The following is a 22,370-nucleotide window of genomic DNA, read 5'->3' on the forward strand; positions in this document are numbered from 1 at the left end:
GACAGTCCCCCACCAGCGATGTTCACTCCTTCTCCAGGTACCTCCTTAGCAAATCATGTGCTATGGGGGACCCATGCTCACCAAATCCAAACTGTGCGGGTCCATAGACACACACAGTGCTGGTAAGCCATGCCCCTGCTCCCTCCTCACAGAAGTTTGACTGACAGCAACAAAAGCCTATGGTTTCCGTTGCCCTTCCTGTGAAACCAAGAGAGGAGTTTGTGGCTGCAGCCAGGACAGCGCAAGAACGGTGAGAAGAGTCAGATAGGGTTTAGGGATTGGGGCCGTTGGAAAGGTAGTGAGGAGTTTACATGAACTCAGAATGCGGACTTTTAGAATCACTCTAAATATTTTCCCACCGACCAGAAGAATAAAAAAAATAAATAAAAGGAGTGGGGCAAGTGTCTTGTAGAATACTACTACATTTGTTTTGGTCTGCCCTGTTCATGCAATTCAAGTGTAAGAAAATACAAGTAAGCCGTACACGGTTGCCCACGCTACCCGACTAGTCTGACAGATTTCCTATAAAAATAAAGTATATTGTATATAAAATATATGTTTATAAACAGATTTGTCCCTAACTTTAAGTGCCGGTTCACACTAGGGCGACCTGTGAGGCGACCTGGTCGCCTCACAGGTCGCCGCAGGTCGCCTCCCATAGGGAAGCTGCGGACCCGTTCTAATAGGTGCGACACAAGTCGCTCCGACCTAGAAAAAGGGTCCGGAGCTTCTTTGGGGCGACCCGGAGGCGACCGCCATAGACTTCAATGTTATGAAGTCCGTGGCGGCCGCTCCGAGGTAGCGGCGCGCTGCTCGCACCGCGACCTCGGAGGTCGCGGTGCGAAGTAGCGTCGCCCCTATGTGAACGGGGGCCAAGATGTTGTCAGCAGATGCACCTGCTGAGATAGTGAATCAAACAAAATACAATATTAAGAAAACTACTGAAGACATACACCTGCAATAGTCGCATAACAAAGCAGAAAACATGCTCGACTCTTTCAATAGCAGCAAATCACAACATAGAGTATGTGCTTTGTAGTGCACTGCTATGTACTGTGCTTTGGCCACTACTATATAGTGTGTTGGAGTGCCATTCCAAATTAAGGACATCGAAACCCACCTTAGTAGGCCACATGCTTTGACACGTTTTAAAAAAGGTGCATTTTACTATGCATTAATCACAACACTAGTCCGAATGGGCCCTGATTTTTTAAGGTTGATTGCACATACATCATTTCTGCCAGTATAATACTATTTACAGAAAACAAATGCAAGATTGTGAAAAGGCATTTAATACAATTTAAATTTTAACAGCACATTCTCTCCATGTATGCCACCATCTACCTCTAACTCCCCACTTTTGTGATATTACTTTCTGCAATCCCCCATCCCCCCCTCCTTTTCAAGCTCTCTGCCTTATTCAGGAATATCAGTCCTGTCTCTCTCTCTCCTCCCCCTCTCCTCTGGGATGCGGCCTACTCTCTGATGCCTGCTGTCTGTCAGGTCCTTGCCACATATTTTCCGCTGACCCCCAACCGCTCCTTGCTGCAGCAGAGTGGGAGGGAGGGGGGAGAGAGCGCCAGCACAGGCTCCAGGGCACAAGAGAAGAGGAGGGGGGAGAAATCCGACAGGGCTCTACCATCGATCTGATAACTGAGCTTAAGCTGGCACCTCTCCCTTCCTGTGCAGATAACACACAAAAAGTAGTAATAAGTATCTATTGGATAAGACCATGCTAGACTGCAATGTTTACTGCACAATCAAAAAGGTATAGGTCCTGTACACAAAATGCCAACAGTTCCGTATGCTGACATAAAAGAAATAAGTTACACTTATAACTGCACAGGCACTTTGCATATATGATGCAGAGATGTTAACCAGATCCATTAATAATTGAAATGCAGTTCTACCTTTATGGAATCTTATAGGCCAAAACAGAAACCCAAAAGGAATTTGTTAAAGAAAAGGTTACCTATTATATTCGATTCCATTTTTTTGGCCTTTTAGACACCCAGTTTGAAATCTTCATATTTTACCTATTTTTGTTTAGGGAAATGTAGACATTATGCAAAAGATAGTGCTAGGGAACGCTTTCAATAGTAAGTACATTTTTGATATTACCACTAGGGACAGTTTTCCATATTGTATATTACACGCTAAAAAATAAATTACAAATAAATATTACCTTTACAATCTATTCCCATGCCCTATGGACTAAAAGATTTTCATTACAATTATATAAAAACAAAATAAAGAGCATGCAAAGGTGTACCAAAATTTATGAGAGTCATCCAATCTAGATCTCATGTGTATGTGGATGGTCCTCTGAGCTTGCAACACAGCTGCTCTCTTTAGGGAACTGATAACGGAGTTATATTAGAAAAATTTGTTCCAATGACCCCCTCATAAGAATACTTTCCTGCTACCTGGTCTGAACACCTCCAAGTGTGTGGAGACTGGCAAGATCATAATCAACCACCCTCTAAAGTCCATACAGGGTTAAACGAGCATGCAAGTTGGCATAAATTAACTGTAAGAGAATTACTGCTCATTGCCCAGCAAAATAAAAAACTGTCTAATGGAAATTAGGAACAATTAGAGTCAGTGACATGACAACAATGATCTTTTTTTGCCGTCTGTAAGGGTGGCATTCTGTCCACCACTATATTGGGGTATATTTTCCACTGGCCCCTAAACAAATTTTAGAAGGGGGTTCCTAATGTAAACAGATGGCAAAAGTCTAATTTACATCTGTTTTTAGACACACTTAGTTTATTCTTTTGCCACCTAGGGACCATTTTTTTTTTTTAAACCACTAAAAAAATGGACATGTAACAAAATGGATGTGAACTGATGTGAACACAGATATGTAAATTGATGTAACCTTAGCCAGTATTTGTTTTTTTCTTAGTACAAAGCGTGAATGAACTGATGATTCCCGTGTGAAAGGACCCATAGGGGATGCTGTTAGGGCCAGTTCACACCATGTGCAGTGCTTTTTTTCTGCATCAAAAATCATAGAAAATTACAGGGGTTCTTAGGGCATAGTTCACACAAATGCAGTGCATTCCAGTGCTTTTCAGTTTCAGAAAAAAAATGAGTATAACATGCTGCAGCAGCCTAGCATTGTCAGCCTGCAACAACAAGTGCTACTATCTCTAAGGATATTCAGACAAGAAACTTTGCAAACAATTACCAAAAAACAAGAAAAGTGTATACAGTAAAAGTTGATGGCAAACATACTGAAAATAATTTTAGATTCACACAAACTTTGAGATTCCCTTCTGCGTTAAGATGATGGCATCTGAATGACAACTTCTCATTAAAATATATGTTCTACACTTATCAGTACCACCTCCAATGAATGGAATTTAGGCGCTCTTTCAAAGCGCTGGTAAAATCTTCAGCATCCGACAATTCTGGGTGTGTGTTGGATGCCTGCATTTCTCCACCCCACCACTACATGTGACAGATGCCTGCAGCTCTATACACACTAGTGATAGAAGCTGGTAGAAGGAAATCGGTATGCAGAAGTTAAAAGTGGAACTAAACCCATCAAGTTAAGTTTCTCAAAACAAATATATTCAAGGCATGCCCTGAGTTAGAACTGCTACAGTTGCTTGTGCTCTCAACCAGACTGTCAAGCCATCAAATTTCTGGTGTCATTACTGATCACATGCAGTACCATGGCAACTGCAGATCAAAGGCAAAGATGGCAGCTTTCCAGGCTGTAAAGAATAGGAGGGTTTAGCTCCACTTTATAGGTTTGACTGGCAATTCTAACTACAACAGAGATGAATATTCCATTGAACGAAAGCGCTAGTCGCCTGTATAGTACATGTATTTTAAAAAGATCAATTTGTCTCTACAACTTCCTAATGTAACGTATATATAATATTTGCGCAGTTAGCAAGCTTGTATTGTGGCCTAGTTGATGTAATATACATGCATGTAGGAAAAAAAAAATATTATAGGTTTCTTAGGATAAACATGTTAATGACAGTGTTTCTTTAGCCTGATTAAGACAACTTCAGTGCTGGCAGGAAGAGAATGTGGGGCTGAAATGTAAACTTAAAGCGGAGTTCCACCCATTTTTAATAGGTTGGAATACATAGATCTATGTAATCCCCTTTAAAACGGCTTTTACCAATGGAAACTTTTTTTTTTTTTTTTTTTAGCTAGTAAATACCTTAATTTCTGCTTTATTCCTCCTCTCCTCACTTCCGGGTCCGATCGGCGATGATGTCATTCGGCGATTCGCAGTGTCTGCTGGGATGTATTCTATTCCAGAAATCTCGCAGTAGCTGAACTGTACTGAGCCGTGCCTGCCCCGCCTCCTCTCATTGAGTTGTATTGTATGCAATGTATTAAGGCTGTTCTCTGCCCCGCCTCCCATCATTGAGTTGTATTGTATGAATGTATTAAGGCCGTTCTCTGCCCCGCCTCCGCCCCGCCTCCTCTCATTGAGTTGTATTGTATGCAATGTATTAAGGCTGTTCTCTGCCCCGCCTCCCATCATTGAGTTGTATTGTATGAATGTATTAAGGCCGTTCTCTGCCCCGCCTCCGCCCCGCCTCCCATCATTGAGTTGTATTGTATGAATGTATTAAGGCCGTTCTCTGCCCCGCCTCCACCCCGCCTCCTCTCATTGAGTTGTATTGTATGATGAGGCGGGCGGAGGCGGGGCAGAGAACGGCCTTAATACATTGCATACAATACAACTCAATGAGAGGCGGGGCAGGCACGGCTCAGTACAGTTCAGCTACTGCGAGATTTCTGGAATAGAATACATCCCAGCAGACACTGCGAATCGCCGAATGACGTCATCGCCGATCGGACCCGGAAGTGAGAGGAGAGGAGGAATAATGCAGAAATTAAGGTATTTACTAGCAAAAAAAAAAAAAAGTTTCCATTGGTAAAAGCCGTTTTAAAGGGGATTACATAGATCTAAAGTTCCAAAAATGGGTGGAACTCCACTTTAAAACCAGAAAAAAAAAAAAAAAGGTCTGTCATCAAAAATGAAACTGCATTAACAGAAAACCCCACAGGTACTCTATGCTAGGAGATGAAAAAAAAAAGGATTAAAAAATGGAGGTTAGACTTAATTCAGAATGGTCCTTATAGGCTATTCCACAGATGGAATCATCACCATACCATATGTTCTACCATGCCTGTGTGCACTATATGAAACACAGAGTCTACAAATGTTCAGGCCAAGTGAAGACAAGATTCTTTTTTTAAATGCCTTCAATTTTTGCAATTTAAAAATAAAAACATTTTTTTTGAATCTCCTTATGTGTTTAAAGCCATGGTTTTCACATCAGAACTTTCACAAAGTAAGTTAATCAGAAGGCCACAGCAACATCACTAGTATACATGAGCAAAAATAAGCATGAATAACCCATGACGAATAATCTCTCATGTACGTACCCAAAATGAATTGAGCAAAACCCACAGTACTGCTGCAAGGAGCACTTGTTAAAAAATGTATCACTGGTCACTTTGCATCAACAAATTCAGCGCATTTTCTAGTTCCTGTTCCAACTCTGTTTATCCATTCGTTACCATGGAAACCACCTGAATGGTGCAGGAAAGGGTTTAAGCACCAGTGCAAGCAGCCTCTGTTTTCATGTGACATCACTGGGTGTTATACCCATAGAAAAAACAAACGTAATAGGATAACCTCAATCGTGTGAAGTGAACATAACTGGGAGTGCAAGTACTAGAGCCAATGCATTTAAAATGTTTTTCCTACAGACCAAAAAAATGAATCTTCGTTAGATACAAAAATATTCACATTACAAATACTATGTTTATTATACCAAATAGGCTTTTTTCTTGCCAAGAACAAATTGCACAGCAGCTCACCTAAAAAAAAAAAAAAAAAAAAAAAAAAACATGCAAGTAATTTCCTCCATAAACCCGCAGCACACTTGATGTGAACAGCCCCTAAACGTTGGTGGTATTTTTACCTTGGACAATGGTGCATTCTCAGGTACACTAGGACCTACACAAAGCATGAAGTATTTTCTATATACACTCACTGGCCACTTTATTATGTACACCTGTTCAATTGCTTTGTAACACAAATTGCTAATCAGCCAACCACATGGCAGCAACTCAATGCATTTAGGCATCTAGACGTGGTGAAGACAACTTTCTGAACTTCAAACCAAGCATCAGAATGGGGGAAGAAAGGGGATTTAGTGACTTTGAACGTGGCATGGTTGTTAATGCCAGACAGGCTTGTCTGAGTATTTCAAAAACTTCTGATATGCTGGGATTTTCATGCACAACCATCTCTATGGTTTACAGAGAATATATCCATTAAGCAGCAGTTGTGTGGATGAACATGCCTTGCTCATGTCAGAGGAGAATGGGCAGACTGGTTCAAAATGATAGGCAACAGTAACTCAAATGCCCACTCGTTACAACTAAGGTATGCAGAATACCATCTCTGAATTCGCAACACAAGATGGGCTACAGCAGCAGAAGACCGCACTGTGTGCCACCCCTGTCAGGACAGGTAACTAATGCCTCGTACACACGCAACGATTGTTGGCCGTGAATTTTCGACCAACGTCCGATCACCCGATTTTCGGCTTGTTAGTTTGATGCTTCGGACAACCGACTGCGACTTTCGACCGAAAAAAATCTGGTGTGCATGCTATAAAATTTTTGTTGGCCGTCAACAGAACAGCCGATTTTCCGTCAGTCAGTACAGATTTCGGCAGACAAAAATCAAATGAGAAAGACTGGGCATGCTCAGAGATGAAAAAACACACGGAAAGTAAACCAGCACATTACATTTCTGAAGTTGGTTGTTGTTGGCTGAGAAAATTCAGTCTAGGCACATTTCAACCAACACAACACTGGACAAAAGTCGACCGATCGGTCGGCCGATAATCGTTGCGTGTGTACGAGGCTTAAGGCCACAATTCGCACAGGCTCTCCATCCCTTTATGACTACAGTGTACTCATTTTCTGATGGCACCTTCCAGCAGGATAATGCACCATGTCACAAAGCTCATATTTCAAACTAGTTTCTTGAACATGACAATGAGGTCACTGCACTCCAATGGCCTCCACAGTCACCAGATCTCAATCCAATAGAGCACCTTTGAGATGTTTGGGAGATTCGCATCATGGATGTGCTGCCAACAAATCTGCAGCAACTGCGTGATGCCATCATGCCAATATAGACCAAAATCTCTGAGGAATGTTTTCATCACCTTGTTAAGGGCTCTTTCACACGGGCGATCCGATCAGATCCGCCTGTTAGTTTTTTAGGCGGATCTGATCGGATCCTCCATGCAGCTCTATGGGGCAGCGGATGTCAGCGGAGACACTTCCGCTGACACCCGCTGCCATCCGCATCCGATCCTGTCCATGAAATATGGACGGATGGAAACCCTATTTTTCTATCCGTTCAGTAATCGGAGCGGATCGGATCTGATGAGAGCGGACAGGCGGTCCGCTCTCCTCCGATCCCCCATAGAGGGCAGCAGGGGCTGAGACACTTCCCTCTCTGCTCTGCAAGCGGAGACGGAGCTGTCATCCGCCGGCTCAGCGGGGATCGCGGATCGATCCCCGCTGAGCAACACGGATCCGCCTACGGAGGCGGACCGTGTGAAAGAGCCCTAAATTTATGCCACAAAGAATTAAGGCAGTTCTGAAGGCAAAAGGGGCCCAACCCAGTACTAGCGAGGTGTACCTAATAAAGTGGCTGGTAAGTATAGATTTAGGCTGGCCATACATGTTCAACTTTTGTTGTACAATTTTCTGGTAGATCTACCACAAACCACATAATGTGAGGTCAAAGCTAAACAACACTTTCACTTGTATCTAATTAGGCAGGCCTTTGTACTACATACTTGAAGGCAAATTTCAAGAAAATTAGACAGAAAATTGTAAGAAAATTGGATCATGTATGGCCAGCCTTAGTCTAAACAGACTACACATTGGAATACTGTAATTAAAACAAAGACAAACATGATTTTCAATGGATTTGTGACATGTATGCCTTTTCTATTTTTTTAACTATTTTTGTTATTCTGCAAGATTCAAATATGGATGTTCTACAAGTACAGTACAGAGAGCAATGTGCAAAAACCAACAGCAACTTTATTTCATTGCTGTTCAAAACTGATAACCTATGGAATTGTTTGCTATAGGTTGCTGAATACTGTAGACAGCTATTTTTCATGCTCCATGAAAAAAAGCCGGTAAAGAAAAATAAAAAAAAATACACAGGCTGCCATTGCTGACTTTCTGAAAAAAAACTGGCTGTCCCTAGCTTCAACACATACCTTGAAACAAGCATGTAGATCAGAAAAGCCTCCTGCATACTTGCTCAGAATCAGTGATTTAAAACTACCAAAGCCATTGATCAGCACAACAGCCAGGGAAGAAGTAAATGCAGAAAGAAAAGTAAGGGATGATAGCCTCCATGCTTTTTCACCACCAAAGATGGATCTGAAAACACATTCAATTTAGTTTACTCCTAGAAACAGATTTTAAAAAACGTTCAATAAATTAAGACTAGGAATTAATGGAACTGGGTATTTTTTTTTCCGTATTGCGGAGTTGGGGGGGGGGGGGGAGCAACAACGCTATTATCTTAAGGAAGCTGGGTTACTATTACGGGTACTATCTTTGATTTTCTGATTACAAGGACAGATTTTAGGTGTACATAGAATGAAACCGGGTGAGCACCATTCGTCAACCATGCAGCTGTCCCTAGGTTGCTTCTAAATATAGAAAGTAGCTGAAGCTCAAGTCAAAGTAAAGCAAGATAACTCATGTGTGTATGGTGTTTATCCCAATATAACACTGCATAGTAGGATTTGGATAAACATCAAATATTATTTCTTGTGATACATACATTGAGAGAGAGGAGATAAATTGATTATGTTAAAGCAAAAATTTTCAACATTTAACAGGAGTGTTTAACATGGATCTACACTATTAATTTATTACACAAACTGAATTATACAGCGAGGTCCACTCTTAAGTTTGTTTATTCCACTCTCAAAAAATTAAGGAGAAAACACTAAATCCACCTTAAACAGTTTGTAACCCTAAACTATTGCCTTGCTGCCAGCCCCTCTCTTTTAATATCCCTTCCTGCATTGTATAACTGTTTGTATGAAACAATGCCTCTAAATACCTTTTTGAGAAGTGACTCCCAGCCGCTCTAAAAACACAATCCAGGGCTACAGCAGCTCCTCTCCCTCTGATGTCACATGACTGCCAAGCTAGGCGTTTGGCTCCTCCTGCTGTAGCCCTGGATTGTAGTATTACATCGGCCGGAAGTCACGCGACAGACCTAAAGACACTTCTCAAAGAAGGTATTTAGAAGCATTGTTTCTTACAAGCAGTTATACAGTGCAGGATGAGAGCTTAACAGAGAGGGGCTGGCAGTGACATTTGACTGGAGACAGACACAGACTGCACATGGAGGCGGGAGAGCGGACAGCTACGGATGACAGAGGCACACAGGCTGACCATGGTGATCAGGGCCCATTAGTCATGACTTTCAGTCAGCACAGAGAGGGGGTACACAGGAAGTGGCAGGATCAGCCAGGTTTTTTACAGTTTCCAGAGGGGCAGGTTAGACAGCCCAAGCACTGTGCTGTTTAACCTGCTATAAGAAAACAAGATCTCTATTATTTTTTAGGATAAACACTTTAACATGGTATTACAGTTGTACCTACATTTGTGACACCCTAATCAACTCAGAGGGAGCATGTATGAAGCAGCCCATAGAGTAGACCTTTTTCCTTCAACCAGTACGTTGAATGAAAAATGGACCGATTCCTCCATTCACACATTCGAGATGGATGGGGTAATCTTTTCCACTGTGACATTGTATTCTGGACAGCAGGGTAACTTCCCCACCCTTTAGAATAAACTGATCAGCGGATCGAGTTCAGTCCAATGCTGCCATCTGCCTCCACCACCTCTATGACCAAGAACTGAGCAATCAAAGACCGCTGATCGCTCAATTCGTGGTCTTCAGTAAGCAGATCGAAACAAAATAAATCTGACATTCTTCCATCCATGAACAAATCTCCCACTGTGGCTATTGTATTTTGTCAGCAGACCCACCCAGCTGTCAAAATAACTGAAAAGCAACTACATCTGACCAAATGCCACCTCTGATCAGGCAACAATTTTTTACCTGTCTCCTTCAATGTTTCAATTGAATGATGTTGGGCGGAAGGGTGCCAACAGGGCCATTCAAAGAGCTAATTTCATACAGTGTTCGGCTAGCTGAGCATTTTATGGCAAAATTAAAAATTCAACAGGGAGTTGGAGACCCTTCCTAATGGTTGCATTAGATGTGCAGCCTTGGGATCCCAAGCAATATTTCCACAACATCAGTCTATGAAGGACAAAGAGATCCTGGGTAATTTAGCTATATAGTAGCTGCCAAACACATATATAGTTCCAAGTGGACTGATGCTTTGGCAGCCTACAAATACATAGAGTAAAGGCAGCCCATAAAGAAGAACTTTTTTTTGTTCAACCAGTGGGTTGAATGAAGAAAAAAAAAAATTACTCAATTCCCCCATCCACAAACAGATATTATGAATAGGCCGCTTGGCACAGACAGATAGGGATTTACTTATTTACCTAGTGCCATAACATTTATACTATTTTCTTTATACAAAAAGACTACAATTAAAAAATCAGATATGTTGAGGTTACAATTATGTCCAGGCCATTTAGATTTTCCATTCAAATAAAGCTAAGCGCCACTTTAAAATTGGAAACCATTGAATTTTAGATGTTGGGACACATTGTTAAATTGGTTGTAAAAGGCACAAAGTTAGTCTTAATGCAATAAGATTAAAAGCATTCCTTGTGCAGCAGCAGCCCCCCCTCCGCCCCTTGAATACTTACCTGAGCCCATCTCTATCCAGCGATGTTGCAGGAGTTTCTCAGCTGCCCAAAACTCTCCCCCCTGATTGGCTGAGATGGCAACGCCATTGGCTCCTGCTGCTGTCAAATTCAGTGAGCCAATCAGGAGGCTGAGCTACGGCTCAGTGTCTAAACAGCTCAGCTCGGGTGCCCCCATAGCAAGCCGCTTGCTGTGGGAGCACTCGACAGGAGGGAGGGGCCAGTAGAGACCCGGGCCACTCTGTGCATAGCAGGTAAGTACGGTATTGTTATTTTTAACCAAAAACAAAAAAAAAAAGACTTCACAATAACTAAGTTGTGAGCGGCTGCTCCCTATTTCTTATATTAAGTGGTAGTGCATAGGATTCTATACCTACACTAACTAGTTGATACTTTCCATTAGGAAATGCATGTATTCCTATAATCAAGTGTTCTATAGTTTACTGTCACTTGAATTAGGCTGCCACTTTAATAAAAAATCCTAAAATGTGGAAGAATTCCAATTCAATCAGAAAGCATCAAGTCATTTGCAGAGAATTTCCAACATGCTGTAAAACAAGTATACGTGAAGGTCTAAACAAAACTAGCTAGCTTGCAATAGTATGAGCCATTCATTTTCCTCCAAAGATACAAAACTGAATATTAAAACTGCAAACAGAAAAACCATACCAGTGGACCAATGGTAACCAAATACATTTTATCAAGCGTTCCTATGAGGATGGAAATAAAAGACTTGATTGGTTGCTATGGTTAAGTGTATCATTACCAACTCAAGAAATTTGTGTATAAACAGCCTGTAGGGGCAAATGACCACGTGCTTTTCCAGATTTGTGAATACCAGTAGGAAAAAAAAAAAAAAAAAAGGATAAAAAAACCAAACAAAAATTTAAAAAAAACATGAGGAACTGTCAATAGATACCAGATTTTCATGTCTTCATGGTTAACAGTGCAGACTGCAAAATGGTTGGTTGGTTGTTGGTTGCTAGAAGAAACAGATTCAGTTTTCAGCATATTTGTCTTTAAATGGTAGTTAATTAAACAGCATGCTAGACCAATATGGGTATGTCTACAGACCAGTTAATAACCTCTTTTAGGCCATTTACACAAAACCACTAAATGAATAATTCAGTCTCATCAACAACTCCACCAATTGGAATACAACAGAAGCACAGCTGCCTTACTTCAGATGGAGGCTGGACATTCATGGACCAACTGATCATTTTTATTGATTTTCTTTCCATGAACATGCTTGGCTTGCCCAAAATACAGTGATCATAGAGGAGTAAAATCAGGGACCCCTTATATACTATAGGGAAACAGCCACTTGCCTTATTTATCCAAAGTGGCAGATGGCTACTTCGCCATGCCCCCCACCCCCAAGACTGACCTGCTGGGGGTGTCTAACTCTAAAGCTTCCCACAGATACAAAGGATCAGCTATCGTATGTCTGTGGATACCAAATCAACATCAGCTGAAATGCAAGTACAAAATTAATGCTGAACATTTAGGGTCTGAAGACTGCACAGCCACCAACACAGAACACTACAAACATTAGCATGGACAAACCACACAATGTGGCTGAATGGGGGGTTAGAACTGAATGGTGATCAAAGCACAATTCCTTATTCAACAGCTTTAAGAAACACAATAATATCTCTAAAATCAAAATTCTATAATAGACATGTATAGTATGGAGAAAATGCATTCACAGACACCCTTCTGCACAGCCAGTGAAACTACAACACAGATACGAAGGCTTACTGTGAAAGGAAAAAAAGGAGGCTACCAATTAAAAAAAAAAAAACCCTGAGTGTTTCAGAATGCTTGTGAGGTTGTTGCCTTATTAAGCCAATAGAGCTACAAAACATTTTTTTTAAAGAGAAAAGAGAGCTGCTTCTAAGTGAAATAGGTAATTTACGTATATGACATAATACAAGTTATTACTGAATATTGCTGTGACTATAAGGCAGAAAAAGGGAGACAATTATTGCATCCAGCAGTTATTTGTTTCCTTCTGAGTATATCACTACCAATATACACCAATCCTACTTCATGCAGCAAGAAACGAATGACACCTAGACAATATCTCTGCAAGTAAGCCTTATATGTGTAGACTTTAATACAGCTAGGATAAATAAAAGCCAAGCTAAAACAGTAATCTATACTAGCAGCTAAAAACCTTGCCACACACTGCAACAAAACCGTAATACAACTTAAAAATCCACACTGCGTAAAAACAACGGATAGAAAAAAGAAAACCGATGGATTCCTTTCAATAAATAACTATGATGTGAACATGCACTTACTTCTGACTTGCCCCCTTTTCCCTTCTGCCACCTCAAGCTCCTGCAGACTGTGTAAATGTAAATATGTATATATATGAGTGTGATATTTTTTCCAGGCACCTCCCCTTCACAATGATTGGCTGCAAAGCCCTCTGTGTCATTGTTTTGCCTGGGACACAGACACATTTTATATAATACACACAAAATATAAACAGTATAACACAGGAAAAAGGGAATCATGCAACGTTCTACACGTTTCCTTAACAAAGCAGAATTTTAACAACGCCCGGGAATATCAAAGATGAGCCTCTGTGCCATCAGTACAAATTTTGCCCCATTTTCCTACAATGTTAACCGAAAAAAAAAAAAAAAAAAAACCTTATTTTTCTATGCTATCTGCGGGTTCTTTTTTTTTTCCAAAAGGGTTAAAGGAATAGGGAGAAAAAGAGAGGCACTCAGACAATGAATGTCACCTGAGCTGAGACACATGTCCCCTGACCCTCTGCCCCTCCTCCACCCCTGCGAGGGTATAATGGCACCTTTTAATTAGAACCGAAGAAGGGGGGGGGGAGGGAAGGGCAGCTGAAGGGGAAGATGACATGCTATCAGACCTTATTTATGGCACATAAATAAAACTACAGTAGCAGCTGTAAAGGGGAAGATCCTGCTGTTTTCTGCAAATGACAGAACTACACTTGTGACAGCGGCGGAGGTAGAATTAGCTGACAAGGTAGCTATTATATGTAGGGGGGATTATGATGTCACCAAGATTGTAGGCACAGTAAAAAAAAAAAAAAAATGTATAAATGTAGCGAACCTTGTAAAAATGGCTTGATGGAATAGAAGTGGGCAATGTGTTGGAGGCCTGGTGATGTGGAAAGTGACAGACACATGTCACACATATACTGTACACACACGCCCTATCTATCACAGCTCCCCAGAGTTAGCAGTAAAAATGAGCCACTTTCTTTGCTATTGTCAGCTTAGCCTTGCAGCAGTAGCAGGGAGAGGAGATCGATGTGCTGAGGACAGGCGCACAGGCAGCTAGCTAATCCCCATCACACCGATGAAAGGAATTACATAGACATATGAAGGGGGGACAGAAATCGGAGCTGCTATGTGCACGGAGGAGACCCCCCCGGGTATATGGAGGAGTACAGGAGACTGGCTCAAATTGGCCCCCCTGAGAATTCATCCTCCTCCTCCTCCATGCATGGCTCGGCAGCAGCCGATTCCCTGTCATGGCTGGACACTGGACATACAAATAAGTCCTTGCCAATGCCCCGGGATAACCCTCCCCCTTCCCCTCCCTCCTTATTTCTCTCTCTCTCCTCGGTGCCCACACTGACCGTTCCCCGCCGGCTCCGGCTGCTCTCGGCCGCTCATGGCTGCTCCAGGTCCGGGCACGCTCAGCATGGTCACATCATCTCCCGGGGCCCGGGCTCGGCGCTGACTCCCCGCGGGGGGCGGTGTGTGCGTGTGTGGGGGAAAAGACTCTCTCCGCTCCCCCTCAGGGCTCTCACCACAGGCGGCTTGGCTTGGCTTTGAGCTGCTGACAGCCCCCGGTGCGCCGCTTCCGTCTCCAGAGACGTCCTCGGGCGACTCGTTCTTAGCGCACCGGCCTATCTGCTTTGCTCGCTTTCTTCCCCCCGCCTTGGACGTGTGGTCACCGCCGTGCCTGTCAGCCCCCGGTATTTCCCCGGTCTCAGTGCCGCTCTCCCCTTCTCCTCCTCCGTGTCTCTGCGCTCAGAGTCTCTGAGCCGCCTCCGCCCGCCGCTGGCACCGCCCCCCGCTCTTGGCCGCCGAGCATGACGGGACATGAAGTCCTCCCCGCTGGGCCTCTCACAGGGAGGGGGGAACGCTGCATGACGGGATGTGTAGTTCGTATTCGCCAGCCCGTCGTACTGCGCATGCGGTGGGCTGTTTCCATTAGGAGCATAGGAGGATGCTGGGAAATGTAGTCTTACTCAGGGTTGGTGTATTCGGCGTGAGAAATATAGAAAAACCTGCTGGTGTTAAAATATGAGAACATAACGTGTCTAAGGAGCGATATAGTGATACGCACTGATTTAAACGCGTTTATTTTAATTTGTCTGATGGATGACGGGATTTGTAGTCTTTTGGTGGCGCGGTGCATGCTGGTCTGTGTAGTTTGTGTGCCTGAACAGCGGTGCACGGTGGAAGTTGTAGTGTGCGCAGAATAGGGAGCGCAGCCAGGCTAGCACTGACTCCTTACATTGTGTTTCCAAGACTATAACTACATTTTGTTGCTGGATAATTTTATAATGTACTGTAAACATAGGATACTTATAGCCTTTAGTTTTATTTTAACCATTTTAAGGTTTTACCCCCTTAAGGGCCCTTTCACACTTATGCGATGCAATTTTACCGCGATTTTGTGACACGCTTTTGACGCGACTTTGCTGTGATTTTGACGCGATTTTGAGCAATGGCTCAGGGCTATATACCTCAAAACGCATTAAAATCGTGCCAAAGTAGTGCAGGAACTACTTTGAAGTCGGTGCGACTTCAAAACGCACTAATATGAATGGGGCTCATTGAAAATAATGGAAAATGACTTGTCATGCGATTTTGCGGTCCAAAATCGCGGGACAAGTCCCACTAGTGTGAAAGGGGCCTAAAGGGTAACTCCGCTTTTGTGGGGGGAAAAAATTGCAAATAAAGAAAAAACAATATAGCGTATACAATTGCGACACAAATTATATTGTAGAAAACAAAAATAGTGTGGGAATCGCACTGTAATAATATTGGGACCAAAAAGTACAGTGGATAAGATACCAAAGGAAATTAAAGGATCTGATATGGCAACAAGGAGCACACATGAATGTAAAACATTAAAAACAACTTTATTAAATATGTAAAAACATGAAAATGCATAAGTAGATTACATAGACTTTTGACCATGGATCAAAGGCATGACAGGGAATACAATCATTATTATACATAAGGTTCGACGCGTTTCGTCAGTTTGGTGAATGGTGGATTCCTCAGGAACCTTTATGGTTGATTGCTGTACCCTCTAACATATAAAAGGGAATATATAAGCAGGTATCCAAACAATTATTGATTATTAGTTTAACTATAGTACATTGGAGAGTATACTTTATATCATACAAGACATAAATCCTCCATAATGTTTACATGCTCACCTATGAAAAAAAGCAGTCAGCTTTGACATCCATGGTATCAAGCCAGCTATATCGTCTGAGACAGATAATGACCAAAAACGTATGACCCTGTGAAGGGTTAAAAATGCCGGTATGGCATTGTGGACCGGACCAAACTGGCATTTTTGACACTTCACTGGGTCATACGTCATAAAGCTGGCCATACATGTTCAATTTTCTTGTACGATTTTCTGTTAAATTTACCACAAACCCCATAAAATGAGGTCAAAGCTAAACAACACTTTCATTTGTTTTCAATTAGGTAGGCTTTTGTACTGCATAGTTCAAGGTCAATTTCAAGAAAATTGTACAGAAAATTGTATAATGTATTGCCAGCCTAAGATACAAGTCAGATTTCTGGCATCCTCTGCAACAAAAATGTCATTTTTGATGAGATACACCCAATAGGAACACATCTAAAGGGGTGCAGGCCCAGCAGTTTTCCTCATTAGTGCTCTGCAGCTGCCACAGCTGATAGATAATTATATAACCACTCCCATTAGATCAGGGCTTGACAAATTTGTCTGAAATCTAGGAGCCAGCTAAAAAAGTTAGGAGCCAGTTTTTTTTTTTAACAACCAAGCTTTATTTTCAAAAAAATAACATACTAAATTTACACATAAAGACGACTAGAACCCCACTCTCCTCTATAGTGCAATCGGACGGAAACAGACTGTCTGTCTCTTTCCATCCGATGCCATCTGATCCGATCCACGGGATGGATAGAAAATAGAACCACCATCCGTCTGTTTTTTGCAGACAGGATCAGATTTTGGCAGATTACCGCTCCATAGAGGAGACTGAAGGGTCCGATCAGGTCTACCTGAGAAACTGACAGGCGGACCTGATCAGACAGCCATGTGAAAGGGGCCTTTAGCTGTGTGGCTGTGGCATGGCGATGAGGGAAAAAATATATATATATATATATATATATATATATATTTAAATTTTTTTTAATAATAATTGAAAAAAAAAAGAAAAATAATTTTTTTATTTCTTTATAATAATTAAAAAAAAAAGAAAAATAATAATTATTATTATTATTTTTTTAATAATTTAAAAAATAAATAAATAATAAAAATAACCACACTCCCTGTCCAACATACCCCCTGTACATTTGGGATTGTCTTTCTCGAATACATACCTATATTTGTAGATATTCTTCTGCATCAAACTCCTGATGAGTGGACATTTTTGGATCCACGAAACGCGTGGAGTAACAGAGATGCCAAGATATTTTATTTGCTACATCATAGGTCAATCATGTACCTTTTCATGTCTTAACATCATTATAATATGAAGTTTGTTTATTACTATATTCAATTTTCCCTATATCAGCTCTTTTGTAACATATTTCTGTATTATATTTGGAAATTGATTGAATATACTTATGGACATCATGGAATGTGTTAATAAAATACAAATTAAAATAAAAATAGTAATAGTAAGTGACCTGCCTCATTTAAAGTCCCATGACCATTGCACAGTGTTCGTATGTTACTGTACTAATGACACTGGCAGGGATGGGGCTAGCATCAAGGGTGATCAAAGGGTTAAGTGTGTCCCTAGGGAGTGCTTTCTAACTGTGAGGGTTGCACTGATTGGGGGAAGACAGAGATCCTGGTTCCTGCTTAGCAGGAACTCAAGATCTCCATCTTGTCCTCTTGCAGAACGGCAATCTGCCTTGTTTACATAGGCAGATTGCCGTTCTGCCGTTCTGCCTCTCCCGGGGATGATCGCGGGGGGCAGCAGACATCGGGACCCATTGATTGACATCCCCGCTAGCCAATCACAGCACGATTTACTGGTCATTGAACAAATCACGTACAAAAATGTCCTTTGCGCAATAGCGCTGCTTTGCCTCAGTATATGTGTGGCGGCCAGTTGGCAAGTGGTTAAAGTACAACTAAAGGCAAAACTATTTTTTTAGTTTTGGATAGTGTGGAGAGAGGATGGAACCCCTGTCAGTTTATATTGCTGTCTGTGCCCCCATTAGGGAAATTCACCTCTCCTATTTGTCCTGTTTACCATTATCATTGAAAGTAAAAGAAAGACTCAAATTTTGGGTTGTCCCCAGAAAAGTAATAGAGGGGAAATCTACTAATGGGGACACTAGTTCTGATGATCTGGGGGGGGGCCCAAGGAATTCTCTTCATTTGGAGGGATTTACTCTCACTTCCTGTTTAATTATGGGATAGGAAGTAAAGCAAAATCTCTGCAATGGGCAAAAAAAAAAAATGACAGGGGTTATAGCACTCCATTACCCTATCCAAAAAAAAAAAAAAAAACAGAAAATTGTATCATACTTACTGTAATTTTCCTTTCCTGGTGCATATCCATGGCAGCATACAGGTGATAGAGCTCCACCTTGACTCCTCCTTCAGGACCAGTGAATAGCACAAAAAAAAAGGCCTAGACCCCTATTCCATCATTCTCAGTAATATAGTATACCAAGGGAGGAAGCATATGCTGCCATGGATAGGCACCAGGAAAGGAAAATTACAGTAAGTATGATACAATTTTCTGTTTTCCTGGTGCCTCCATGGCAGCATACAGGTGATAAATAACTAGCTTAGACGGGTGGGTTAATGCTGAAGAAAAGTATTTTAATTGGTTAAAGACATAGCCACTTGGATTGTTTTCCTTCCAAATTCCACAGTCGTGAGAGCACCCAGATCAATATGGTAGTGTCTAAAGAACGTATGGCGAGAAGACCAAGTGACGGCCCTGCATACCATCTCCAGGGAAACATTAGCCCTTGCTGCCCAAGAAGCTGAGACTGCTCATGTTGAAGGAGCGTTCACTCGTGAAGGAGGGACCATGTTCTTTGTCCTATAGGCCTTCTGAATCAGTTTCATGACCCAAGAGACCAAAGTCCTGCTGGTTGCCTCCTTACCCCTGTTTTTGCCAAAGGGGACCACAAAAAGTCTTTCAGAGCTTCTGAATGATTTGGTAGACTCCAGGTAGGCTCTAAGTACACTAGAGATGTCCATGTCGTGACAGGAGCCGGAGTCTGAATCCAAGAATACAGGCAACGCCCAGGGCTCCAAAAGATGACTCGGAGTTGTCACTTTGGGAGTGAAACAGCTAAGAGGATGAAGTTCCACTCTGGAAAGAAGGCAATGTGGTCATCGCCTATCCCTAAGGCGTAAAGTTCTGAGATCCTTGTTCCAGAAGTGATGGCTAAAAGGAATGCAGTTTTAGGGTTAGATTCCAAAGCTATGCTTTTTCTGTATGGGGAAAAAGGCTGACTAGATAGAGCTTGGAGTACAAAGGACAAGTCCCACTGAGGAAAGGGGCATCTGACAGGCGGTCTGATCTTCAAAACTCTTTTGAGAAAGGTGATTACTAAAGGGTCCTCAGCCCATCTTTTATTAGTTGCAGCTGAAATGGCTGCCACTTGCAACTTGAGAGAACTTAAACCAAGTCCCAGGTCAAGACCTGTCTGAAGAAAGCTAAGAACATCAAATGTGGAAGGGGAGACTGGGTCCACACTGCACCCTGCCGCAAAAGACAAGAACTTGTTCCAAACCTTTGAATATACTGCATTCGTAGTAGGGTTTCTAGCTTTCAACCAAGTGGATATAACCTCCGAAGAACAGCCTAGGGCCTGAAACTTTTGCCTCTCAATCTCCAGATTTGAAGGTCCATCTTTTGGGGACTCGGGTGGGTCAGCCCCCCTTTGGGACAGAAGGTAAGGAAAGGGTGGGATTCTGACTGGAAGGTTCACAGAGAGGTACATGGCCAAAGGAAACCATGGTATTTTCAGCCAAAATGGTAGAACCGCCAGAACTTGAACAGGTTCTCTGAGGAGTCTTTGAAGAAACCTAAATATCAGAGGTGGGGGGGGGGCATAGGCTGTGGTGAAAGTCCAGGGGCATGAAAGGGCATCAACTGCTTCCGCCTGAGGATGGGGAAGGCGAGAGAGAAATCTTGTTAACTTTGTGTTCTCTGAAGTGGCAAACATATCCACTTGTGGGGGATCCCAAAGTATGGAGATCTGATCGAAGGTGTGGGGATGAAGGGACCACTCGTTGCTCACAAATGATCTGGACAACCTGTCTGCTTTCATGTTCAAACTGCACGGGAGGTATACTGCTCTTAGGTCCAAGAGAGTCTTCTCTGCCCACAGCATAACTGGTCCCACCTCCCCGAGAAGAGATTTGCTGCGGATTCCGCTTTGTCTCTGTAAGTAGGCGACTGCCACCCTGTTGTCCAGACGGAAAATCACTCTTTGACCCTGCACCAGCGGTGCTAACGAAGTCAGGGCCAGGAAGACCGCTCACATCTCCCGGATATTGGAGACCTCTCCTCTTGTGGGGTACGACCATCTTCCTTGTACCCTGGTTCCTTCGCAATAGGCAACCCAGCCTAGGCCACTGGCGTCGGGCGTAACTGTGATCCAGGAAAAAGAGCCTGGATGACGAGGATTGGACAAGTACCTCAGATCCGTCCACCAATGCAGGCTTCTGCGCATCAGGCCAGTTAGGGGGATCTTCTGGGAGAGTCGTTGTTTATTTCATTGCGACAAGAAGCCCGTCTGGAAGTATCTCAAGTGCCAATGGGACCAAGGGACTATAGGAATGCACAACAACATTGTGCCTATGAGGCTCAGGCATTGGGATGCCATCAGATGGGGAGATCTCATGACCCTCATCATCCTCTGAATAATGATTACCGCTTTAGGAGAAGGCAATGACACAGTTCCCACCTGTGTGTTGAAAAGTACACCTAGGTAAACCATCTGCTGAGAGGGGGATAGTTGAATCTTGCTGTGGTTTTTGAGCCTACTTAGTTCCGATAGGGACTGCAGGAGCACCTCCCTGTGGGACATGAGTTGAGCCGGACTGTTGGCTAGGAAGAGGATGTTGTCCAGATAGTGGTATACTCGTAATCCCCTTTCGCGTAATGGAGCCAAAACTGATATTAGAATCTTTGTAAACACCCGGGAGGGAAGTGCAGAGACCAAAGGGGAGAGCCTGGAACTGGAGGTGGACATGGCCTACCGCAAACCTCAGGAACCTCTGAAATAGTGGACAGATTGAGATGTGAAGGTAGGCGTCCTATAGGTCGAATCGTTGTCAGGACCCAAGGATCTTGGCAATGTGTAATCCAGATGGGAAGAAAGTGTCTCAGCCTGGCTCCTACCGGAAGAAACTGAGCCCCCCTGGCGTCAAAAGCATTTGTGGCTTCCTGAGGAGTAGTTAGGGCCTTGTTCTTACGAGTGTTAAGGAAAGAAGCCTGAGTGCCCCTCCAGGGTCTTCTGCTACTTCTCTGTTGTCTTGATTGTCTGAAGTCCCTTGAGTTGAATGGGCGAAATCTAGCCGTGTAGACTCTAGATCTTCTAACTTTCCTGTCTTGCGGCAAAAGGCTGTTCACAACTATGGGATACGATTCTGCAAATTGTGCTGCAAATTGTGCTGCGTTTTGTAAACTGATTGCGGGGTGTCAATAACTTAGCCTACACTCCGCGATCAGTTCGCATGAACAGGTTGCAATTTTGATGCGGTGCACATTTGCAAAGAATTTGCACTGCATCTAGTGTGAACCATCCCTTAAAGCTGGGCTCACACTTCTGCAATGCCAGACATCGCATGTGATTCACACCGCTTTGCTCGGAGTCTGACCATCACATACAATGTCTTTGCAATGAAAATTCAGTCATACAGTTTGTATGGCTAAAAATCACACCGCATCGGGACCAAAATGGCGCAGGACCCTTTTTTTGGTCCCCACTAGAATCAGATCACATGAGTGTTCAGACCCCTGCGATCCAATTCCACAGTTCGCACTGCGTTCTGCAAACCGATTTGGGGGTGTCATTAACTTTACCTTGACACCCACAGTGGTTCGCAGAGAGCAGTGTGAGCTGCCTGTGAGGGAGATGTGATGTGGGAACCCACACTGGAATCGCAATAGTTTGAACCCAGTCTTGGCTGAGTGATGGAGAAGAGAAACTTTGGAGTACTAGTCAGTACCAGTGTGCAAAGGT

General features: G+C 42.8%; 1 protein-coding gene across 1 annotated transcript in view; it reads right to left on the bottom strand.

The window, feature by feature from the left end:
• AHDC1 (AT-hook DNA binding motif containing 1) overlaps positions 1-14,718 on the bottom strand; it is a 180,477-nt gene extending 165,759 nt beyond the window's left edge. Inside the window, exon 1 of the mRNA XM_082248458.1 lies at positions 14,540-14,718. Within this exon, the coding sequence (XP_082104584.1) occupies positions 14,540-14,606 (67 nt within the window). The 5' untranslated portion in view covers positions 14,607-14,718. The remainder of the gene's footprint in view (positions 1-14,539) is intronic.
• Between the last annotated feature and the right edge of the window lie 7,652 nt (positions 14,719-22,370).

The sequence above is a fragment of the Pelophylax lessonae genome (genome assembly GCF_965119305.1).
Source record: "Pelophylax lessonae genome assembly, chromosome: 2".
NCBI lineage: Eukaryota > Metazoa > Chordata > Amphibia > Anura > Ranidae > Pelophylax > Pelophylax lessonae.